General features: G+C 39.9%; 1 protein-coding gene across 1 annotated transcript; it reads right to left on the reverse strand.

The window, feature by feature from the left end:
• Nucleotides 1-582: 582 nt before the first annotated feature.
• Nucleotides 583-1,500, reverse strand: LOC104979964 (olfactory receptor 18-like). Its single transcript, XM_010828509.1, has one exon. It carries the CDS (start codon nucleotides 1,498-1,500, stop codon nucleotides 583-585), a length of 918 nt encoding a protein of 305 aa, XP_010826811.1.
• Nucleotides 1,501-10,619: the final 9,119 nt, after the last annotated feature.

Consider the following 10,619-nt stretch of genomic DNA (forward strand, 5'->3'; position numbering starts at 1 on the left):
ATCTCATCCTCTGTCGTCCCCTTTTCCTCCTGCCCCCAATCCCTCCCAGCATCAGAGTCTTTTCCAATGAGTCAACTCTTCGCATGAGGTGGCCAAAGTACTGGAGTTTCAGCTTCAGCATCATTCCTTCCAAAGAACACCCAGGGCTGATCTCCTTTAGAATGGACTGGTTGATCTCCTTGCAGTCCAAGGGACTCTCAAGAGTCTTCTCCAACACCACAGTTCAAAAGCATCAATTCTTCGGTGCTCAGCTTTCTTCACAGTCCACCTCTCACATCCATACATGACCACTGGAAAAACCATAGTCTTGACTAGACGGACCTTTGTTGGCAAAGTAATGTCTCTGCTTTTGAATATGCTATCTAGGTTGGTCATAACTTTTCTTCCAAGGAGTAAGCGTTTTTTAATTTCATGGCTGCAGTTACCATCAAAATATACCAAATGAAGCAACAAACTGATTGGAAACATTGTTAAGTTTTGAAAGGCACAAGAGCTACAAAATCATAGAACCAACTTTGAATTCCAACGGTTGTTTTTACTGGCTCTTCTAACCTATGCAAACAAGATGCACAGATGTTGAGATTAGGTTGTTTTGCTGAAGAGCCCCCACATGACCCTCTTGATGTCCCTGTTCCTCAGGCTGTAAACAAAGGGGTTCAGCATGGGGGTGACCACAGTGTACATCACTGAGGCCACTGCACTGTCCCTGGGAGAAGATGAGACAGTAGAACTGAGATGCACCCCAATGCCTCTTCCATAAAATAAACACATGATTGCCAGGTGACAGCCACAGGTGGAGAAGGGTTTATACTTCCCACCTGTTGAAGGGACTCTCAGAATAGAGGAAACAATGCAAGTATAAGAGAAGAGGATCCCTGTGAATGGAAAACCACCAAAAATAGCACCAATAAAATAGATTAATATATTACTGCTGGGGATTTGAAAACAGGCAAGGCTAAGGAGCTGAGAAGGGTCACAGAAGAAACGAGGAATTTCCATATCCAGGAAGAAGGTAAGTTCTAACACCATCAAACTATGAAGAAGGAAAGACAAAAGGCTGATGAAAAATGACACCAAAACCAGCAGGCTGTAGAGGCGTGGGTTCATGATGACCGTGCAGTGCAGAGGGTGATGGATGGACACAAACCAGTCATAGGCCATGGCAATCAGGAGTAGATTATCCAAACATCCAAAAAGGATAAAAATAGACATCTGGGTCACGCAGCTCATGTAAGAGATGAGTCTGCTGTGAGTTTGAATGTCCACAATCATCTTGGGGACAGTGGTAGAGGTGCAGCCAATGTCAGTCATGGACAGGCTGGAAAGGAAGAAGTACATGGGGGTGTGGAGGTGAGAATCAGAGATGAAGGCCAGGATGATGAGCAGGTTCCCAAGCACAGTGATCAGGTACATGGACAGAAAGAGGCTAAAGAGGAGGGGCTGCAGTTCTGGATCATCTGAGAGGTCCATGAGGAGGAATTCTGAGACAAGTGTTAACATTCTCTGGGCCCATGTGGCTTAGACATCTCCTAGAAAGGAAAAGAGGTTTCAAATAAATGAGACAAGCAAACAAGGAGTCAGCACTTTTTGTTAGATTCAAGCAAGTCAAAGCATTCACACTTGAGGATCATACATTCCAGTAACTTCAGTGACATTCCTTAGTTCTGGCAAACTTATTTTCTCTTACAACTCTTTTCTCACTGATGTCTTGGCTATTTACCTGTTTCTATGTACAGTCATTTTACAGACAATAGGCCAAATTTTCATAAAGAAGGAGCCAATTTAGAATTAATCATGAACACAGTAGAATATCAATTGCCACCTTTGAATGAAATATATGGAATAAGAAATATGTTTTTTACATGCATGTCTATATACATAGCAGCACTATTCACAGTGGCCAAAACATAGAAGCAACATAAATGTCTATTGACAGATGAATAGATAAATAATGTATGGATAAAGAAGATATGGTACATATATACTGTGGAAATCTACTCAGCCATAAAAAACTAAAATATTGCCATTTGCAGCAACATGGGTACAACTAGAGATTATCATACCAAGTGAAGTAAGTCAGAAAAAGACAAACACCATAGGGTATCAGTTATGTGTGGAATATAAAATTTGGCACAAATAAGCCTATCTACAAAACAAAAATAGATTCACAGACATAGAGAACAGACTCGTGGTGGCCAAAGGGGATGGGGCTAAGCAGAGGGATGGACTGGGAGTTTGGGGTTGGTAGATGCAAACTAGTACATTTAGAATGGATGATGCTTTTGAATTGTGGTGTTGGAGGAGACTCTTGAGAGTCCCTTGTACTGCAAGGAGATCCAACCAGTCCATCCTAAAGGAAATCAGTCCTGAATATTCATTGGAAGGACTGATGCTGAAGCTGAAACTCCGATAATTTGGCCACCTGATGCTAAGAACTGACTCATTTGAAGAGACCTTGATGCTGGGAAAGATTGAAGGTCGGAGGAGAAGGGGACGACAGAGGATGAGATGGTTGGATGGCATCACCAACTCAATGGACATGAGTTTGAGTAAACTCTGGGAGTTGCTGATGGACAGAGAGGCCTGGCATGCTGCAGTCCATGGGGTCACAGAATCAGACGCAACTGAGCAACTGAACTGAACTGAAACAACAAGGTTTAATACATAGCACAGGTACTATATTCAATATCCTGTGATAAGCCATAATGGAAAAGAATATAAAAATATGCATATGTGTATAACTGAGTCACTTTGCTGTACAGCAGAGAATGACACAACACTGTAAATCAGTAATACTTCAATTTTTAAAAATTGAAAAAGGGGAAGGAGAAGGTGCAACAAGAAAGTTGCGTTGAGAAAGTAGCGTTGAAACATATACATTACCCTATGAAAATAGCTAGCTAGTGGGAAGCTGCTGTATAGCACAGGGAGTGCAGCTTGGTGCTCTGTGAAGACCTAAAGGGGTGGGATGGGATGAGGAGTGGGAGAGAGCTTCGGAAGGAGAGGATATATGTATATTTATGGCTGCTTCACTTTGTTGTACAGCAGAAACTAACACAACATTGTAAAGCAATTATTCTGCAATTAAAAATAAAAAGTTAAAAAGAATGAAATATCTTTCTCTGTTAAAAAAACCCACCACACACACACACACACACACACACACACACACTCACTCACTCACTCACACACACACACCTCTTCTGGGAATTCTCTGATAGTCCATTGGTTAGGACACAACATTTTCACTGCTGTGGGCCAGAATTAATCCCTGGCTGGGGAAATAAGATCCCTCGAGTGACATGGCCAAGAAAAAATTTAAAAACCCACTCCAATTAAAAGACACTAGAGAGTAGTCAAACATGGCTTATCCAAATGTAGTGCAAGAAATTCCCTTAATTTAGAATATATATAAACACCTTATAACCTTATGTATATTCTAAATTAAAGTCAAATGTACTTCATCAGAATTTTGATAACATAGTCATCTCCATGGATTTTCATCATTATTTGGTTTTCTAATAGCCATCCTCCATGAAAATAAGTGCTCACTTCAGTATGTAAGTTGTCTTTTAAAAGTCTTTTCAAATATTAATCCTAATACTAAGCTTGTTATGCAGTTGTTTGTATACATTTCAGGATGGGGAACACATGTATACCTGTGGCGGATTCATTTTGATATTTGGCAAAACTAATACAATTATGTAAAGTTTAAAAATAAAATAAAATCAGATTACAACTGAAAAAAAAAAAAAAAAACTTTATACAACTCCAGGGACAGTCTTATGTTTGAGATTGCTTTCTGTTTTTCTTGTTTCCATTACGTAGTGGCTTGGTTGTTGTTGCTGTTCAGTTACTAGGCTGTGTCTAACTCTTTGCCACCCCATGGACTGCAGCATGCCAGGCTTCCCTGTCCTCCACTATCTCTCAGAGTTCACTCAAACTCATATCCATTGAGTCAGTGATGCTATCTAACCATCTCATCCTCTGATGTCCCCTTCTCCTTTGCCTTCAGTCTTTCCCAGCATCAAAGTCTTTTCCAGTGAGTTGGCTTTTTGTATTAGATGGCCAAAGTATTGGAACTTCAACTTCAGGATCAGTCCTTCCAATGAATATTCAGGGTTGATTTCCTTTAGGATTGACTGGTTGGATCTCCTTGCAGTCCAAGGGATGCTTCAGAGTCTCCTCCAACACCAGAATTCAAAAACATCAATTCTTTGGTGATCAGCTTTCTTTATGGTCCAACTCTCACATCTGTACATGACTACTGGAAAAATCATAGCTTTGACTATACACAAGTTTGTTGGCAAAGTGATGTCTTTGTTTTTTGATACACTGTCATAGCTTTCCTTTCAAGGAACAAGCGTGTTTTAATTTTGTGGCTGCAGTCATCGTCCACAGTGATTTGGAGCCCAAGAAAATAAAGTCTGTCACTGCTTTCACTTTCCCCCCTTCTATTTGTCATGCAGTGATGGGACCAGATGTCATGATCTTGGTTCTTTGAATTGAGTTTTAAGCCAGGTTTTTCACTCTTCTCTTTCACCCTCATCAAGAGACTCTTTAGTTGCTCTTCACTTCCTGCCATTAAAGTGGTATCATCTGCATATCTGAGGTTGTTGATATTTCTCCTGGCAATCTTCATTCCAGCCTGCATGATGTACTCTGCATTTAAGTTACAGTAACAGTATACAACCTTGTTTCATCCTTTCCCAATTTTGAACTGGTCCATTGTTCCGTATCTGGTTCTAACTGTTGCTTCTTGTCCTGTATAAAGATTTTTCAGGAGACAGGTAAGTTGGCTTGGTATTCCTATCTCTTTAGGATTTTCCCACAGTTTGTTGTGATTCACAAGAAGGCTTTTGTGTAGTCAATAAAGCATATTTGTTTTTTTTTTGGAATTCCTTTGCTTTTTCTATGATCCAACAGATGTTGGTAATCTGATCTCTGGTTCCTCTGCCTTTTCTAAGCCCAGCTTGTTCATCTGGACATTTAAACATGCTTCTAACTCTAAAATGTGTGGAGCACTGTTTCCTCATCAAACCAACCCTCTTATTTAATGTTCAGTTTCTACAACCAGGGATTGGAGAAGGAAATGGCAGCCCCCTCCAGTGTTCTTGCCTGGAGAATCCCAGGGACGGGTGAACCTGGTGGGCTGCTGTCTATGGGGTCGCACAGAGTCGGACACGACTGAAGTGATTTAGCATAGCATTCTGCAATCAGGGAAGCCCCTAAGTTACATCTGAAACCCAGTGTTCTTTAATATATTTAAGAACTTTCCATATCAGTCCTTCCTGATTAAAGGGGTTCCAATTGTCCTTAAATCTGCTTCCTACAGGCAACTTAGGACTTCCTTTCTCCTGTCAGTAAACAACATGATTTTATTTGAGAAAATGTGAAAGATAACAAACACCTGTATCATTTTCTTCATCTACAAATGGGGATTAAAATGGAACCAACTTTGCAGGGTGGTTGTAAGAAATTAAATAATAAAGTGCTTAGACCAGTGGCTCTCACTCTGGATTGAGCATTGTAATCCTTATAATTACCTGTAGATCTATTAAAATATATATGGATGAAGGAGGGAGTGAAAGAAGCGAAATCTAGAAGCGAGAGCAAGAGAGAGATCTGTGCTAAATTATAATATTGTGATCCTTCTACGAGCCCTACCTTGATCTCAGCTATCCTTCCTAGAGCCAATGCAGCAAGAGCACCACTTACCCTTCACTGAGGTCTACCAGGAGCCTCCAAAGGAGAAAGGATGGTGAACATGGAATCTTTGCTGGAAGTGACCAGTAAATAAAATAAAGGGAAAGAATTCTGGCTAAATTCCCATGTCTGGAGTCTAAATGCCTGGATTCAAACCTGAATTCACTCCTATTTTACCCATGATCTAATACAAGTTATATTTAAATGGTATGCTCCCTTGTTCACCCATAAAATGACAATTATATTCATCCCTATTTCTTGGTGATAATTATGCAGATGAAATGAAACAAAATACGTGGAACACTTAGCTCAGAGCCTGGCACTTAGGAAATCCTCAATGAAGAATCATGATACCATGTTTGCTGTTTTCATCCTCATCCTCACTTTATGATTTTGGAGTACTTAGGGACAGTTTAGAGGGACCATTCCTGCTATCAAGGGGGTCATGCCTACGGGAACTAGAACCAGCGTGGGAGGAAAGCAAAACTCTGAATGAGAGTTCTTAGAACCCCACCAGAACCAAGGACATAAATGTCATAGTGCCTGGAGCTGAAATTTTGCATACTGGTGTACTACTGAAAGGTTGTTGCTGAACCATGAAAGACGCCAGGATTCTTGGCCTCCAGAGAAGTAGAATTCAATCCGAGGCCAGAGACGAGGCTGGATTGCTCAGAGCTTTTGTGTAACAAAGTTTTATTAAAGTATAAAGGAGATAGAGAAAGCTTCTGACATAGACATCAGAAGGGGGCAGAAAGAATACCCACCTGCTAGTCTTTAGCTGGATGTTATATAGTTACTACCAGTTTGTTAATGAAAGACAGGAATGTCTTAAAACTCAGAGAATGGTACCAGGCCCCTCACCCACAAGATGTATTTTGGGATAATCTTGGCACCAGATGAGTCATCCCGGGCCATAAAACGATTGACTTGAATCTTGTAGAAAGGCAGATTACCATACAAATACTTTCGTTTACATAGATTAGGAGAACAATGTCTGAGTATAACATACTGGTTTGTCAAGTCAGTTCTGAGCCTTTAGGCAGAACCAACTTGAAGACAGAGTTTGGGGTAAATGCGTAGTACATTAACATAGCTTAAGACAAATATTTCCATAAGAAAAATGCATTGGTTAGCTCAAGGTTTGAGGATAGTTAAGTTCAGGTGGAAACAGGTGTCATTATGGCAACACAGTATTTTAAGAGAAACCTTTTTTTAGGTTTGTATGGAGAAGGGGAAAAAATATATCACTAGTTTGTTTCCTCCTGCTGCTTAAGAGAGAGATAAAAAAAATGTCTGACATTTGCAGCCTATTTCCTTCATTTGGAGACCCCTGGCTTTCCTGCCTGTTACCCTCTCATTACCATCTGTCAATTGCAATTCTTTTGTTTGCTGTGACAATGAGGAAACAAAAGTCCTGAAATTTTTCCTCCATCCACTGTCTCCATCGCACTCATTGGGCTGTGCTAAGACCCTGCTTGTCCATGACCAAGGGCAGTGAGTCTGCCACTCCTCTCTGCCTGGTGAGCAATGATGGCTGAAGCTCCAGCCTCAGAATTGGCAGAAAGACTCCAGCCAGAGCCTCCTGTTGGAGATGATTACTCTGGGAGGAGACACAGGTGTGGAGCCTGCTGGACATGGACCCACAACCTGAAGGGCTGGAGACACAGGCTGACTCTTTACAGTTTTGTGGCCTTGAAAGCTTGATACACAGAGCTCCTAATTAGCCAGACTGATCCATGAACTGCATTCCCTGAAGACTTCACAATCTTTGGAGAACCACAAGAAAATCAGTGTCTGTCAACTCAATTACTCTGAGCCCTACCCCTTCCAAGGGGGAAGTTCACTTGGCCTGCTCTCATCACATATCCAAAAGGAAGGCCCTTGCTATAAAGTTCAGACTTGTTATTTTCTCAGCTAAAAATTCAATTGCAATATTGAGTACTGAAACTGCCTCAATGATGAAATAATATCAGGAATATTGGGATCTTTGTTGTTAATGTTTACCATGCTAAAATCTGACAATCTTTCCATGTTTGAACACTTTGATATGACCAAGGAGAGCTTCACACTTTTCTTAATCTAAGTCCTTCTAATTCATTGTGGAGTTTAGTCCTTAGTAATATTTTGTTGCTATTTTAAGTTATAACCTTGTTTTATTTATTGCTGAAATTGTTTTATACTTGCATTGTAGAAAATAATTGAATTGTATATTTCCATTGTCCACCACTCTATTCGAAGTTGCTCAGTTGTGTCTGACTCTTTGTGATCCCATGGGCTAGACAGTCCATGGAATTCTCCAGGCCAGAATACTGGAGGGGGTAGCCATTCCCTTCTCCAGGGTATCTTCCCAACCCAGGGATCAAATCCAGGTCTTCCGCATTGCAGGTGGATTCTTTGCCAGCTAAGTCATCAGGGAAGCCCGTTTTTCTAGAGTGGAAGTATATCATCTGAAATTACTTATCATTGTGTTTTTTCCCTTTTCACAGTCTACCTCTCCTTATAACACAATAAAATATTGATAGAGTGGAAACAAACAAAGGGGAAAAAAAAGCAATTTAAAACTGGGCAAAAAATGTGAATAGACATTTTCAAAATACAATATACAAATTATCAACTGGCACATGAAAAATGCTCAACACCACTAATTATCAGGGAAATGCCAATCAAAACCACAGAGAGATATCACTCAGACTTGTCAGAATGGCTATTATACAAAAGATGAGATAAATGGTGATGAGGATATGGAGCAAAGGGAACACTCCTCCACTTCTGTTTGAGAATAAAATTGGTGCAGCCAGTATGGAAAACAGTATAGAGACTCCTCAAAAATTAAAAATAGAACCACTAGCAATTCCACTTCTGGATATGGAAGAAAATGAAAACACTAATATGAAAAGATATTTGCACCCATATGTTCATTGTAGCATCATTTACAACAGCCAAGATAAGGAAGAAGCCTAACTGCCCATCAACAGATGAATGGATTAAGAGACATGGTATATTTATACACACAATAGCATATTACTCAGCCATGAAAAAGAATTCTATCTTGCAATTTGCAACAATGTGAATGGACCTAGAGGGTATTATGCTAAGTAAAATAAGTCCAACAGAGAAAGGAAAGTACTGTGTGATTTCACTTATATGTGGAATCTAAAAATAAAAACAAGTAAATATAATTAAATAGAAACAGTCATAGGCATAGAGAACAAATGGGTGGTTGGCAGAGAGGGGGAGAGGGGAATAGAAATAGGTGAAGACATTAAGAGGTACAAAGTTTTAGTTTACAAAATAAATAAGTCACTGATATAAAATGTACCATGTAGGAAATGTAGTTGATAACTATGTTATATCTTTGTATGGTGACAGATGGCAACTAGACTTAGCATGATGGTCATTTTGAAATGTATAGAAATATTAAATCATTATATTGTGTACCAGGAACTAACATAGTATTGTAGGTCAATTATATGTCAAAAAACAAACATACAAGCTCTAGAAAAATAAATACAATTTGTAGCTACCAGAGGTGGGAGTTGGGGAAGAGAGAATTGGATGAAGGTAGTCAAAAAGTACAAACTCTTAGTTATAAAATTTAGGTACTATAATATAAAGCTACTAAGCACACTGCTATACTTAAAATGGATAACCAACGATGTTCTACTGTACATCACAGGAAACTCTGCACAATGCTATGTGGCAACCTGGATGGGATGGGAGTTTGGGGGAGAATGGATGCATGTATATATATGGCTCAGTCCCTTTGCTGTCCACCTGAAACTATCATAACATTGTTAATCAACTATAACCCAATACACAATAAAAAGTTAAAAAATTAAGTTCTAGGGGTGTAATGTACAACATGTACAAAGATAATGCTGTTATACATTATATATAAAAGTTGATAAAAGAGTAAATCCTAAGAGTTCTCACAACAAAGAAAAGTGTGTTTTTTTTTTTCTCCCCCTGTTTCTTTAATGTTCTATCGATATGAGATGAAAGTTATTCACTAAACCCATTATGGTCATTGTTTCATGATGTGTTGAAGTCAAATCATGTGTTAAGTCAAACCTTTGATGTGTTAAGTCAAATCTTAAACTTATACAATACTGTATGTCAGTTATCTCTCAATAAAACTGGGTTGAGGAAAAAAAGATTGAGTGACTCTCATGGCACCATTGCTAATAGTCTAGTGAAAGTGTTAGACACTCAGTCATGTCTGACTCTGTGACCGCATGGGCTGTAGCCCACCAGGCTCGTCTGTCCCTGGAATTCTCTAGGCAAGAATACTGAAGTGGGTTTCCATTCCCTTCTCCAGGCGATCTTCTCGACCCAGGGATCAAACCCTGGTCTCCTGCATTGCAGGCAGATTCTTTACTGTACTAGTATCTGGGTTCAGTTCGGCTCAGTTCAGTCACTCAGTCGTGTCTGACTCTTTGTGACCCCATGAACTGCAGCATGCCAGGCCTCCATGTCCATCACCAACTGCCGGAGTTTACCCAAACTCATGTCCATTGAGTCAGTGATGCCATCCAACCATCTTATCCTCTGTTGTCTCCATCTCCTCCTGCCCTCAATCTTTCCCAGCATCAGGATATTTTCAAATGAGTCAGCTCTTTGCATCAGATGGCCGAAGTATTGGAGTTTCAGCTTCAGCATCAGTCCTTCCAATGAACACCCAGGACTGATTTCCTTTAGGATGGACTGGTTGGATGCCCTTGCAGTCCAAGGGACTCTCAAGAGTCTTCTCTAACACCACAGTTCAAAAGCATCAATTATTCTTTATAGCCCAACTCTCACATCCATACATGACTACTGGAAAAGCCATAGCCTTGACTAGATGGGCCTTTGTTGACAAAGTAATGTCTCTGCTTTTTAATATGCTGTCTAGGTTGGTCATAACTTTCCTTGAT

Source organism: Bison bison, unplaced genomic scaffold (assembly GCF_000754665.1).
Source record: "Bison bison bison isolate TAMUID 2011002044 unplaced genomic scaffold, Bison_UMD1.0 scf7180017864492, whole genome shotgun sequence".
NCBI lineage: Eukaryota > Metazoa > Chordata > Mammalia > Artiodactyla > Bovidae > Bison > Bison bison.

What these genes read in the sequence shown, in the direction of transcription:
- LOC104979964 (XM_010828509.1), bottom strand. Translation starts at nt 1,500, where the DNA reads ATGTTAACACTTGTCTCAGAATTCCTCCTCATGGACCTCTCAGATGAT.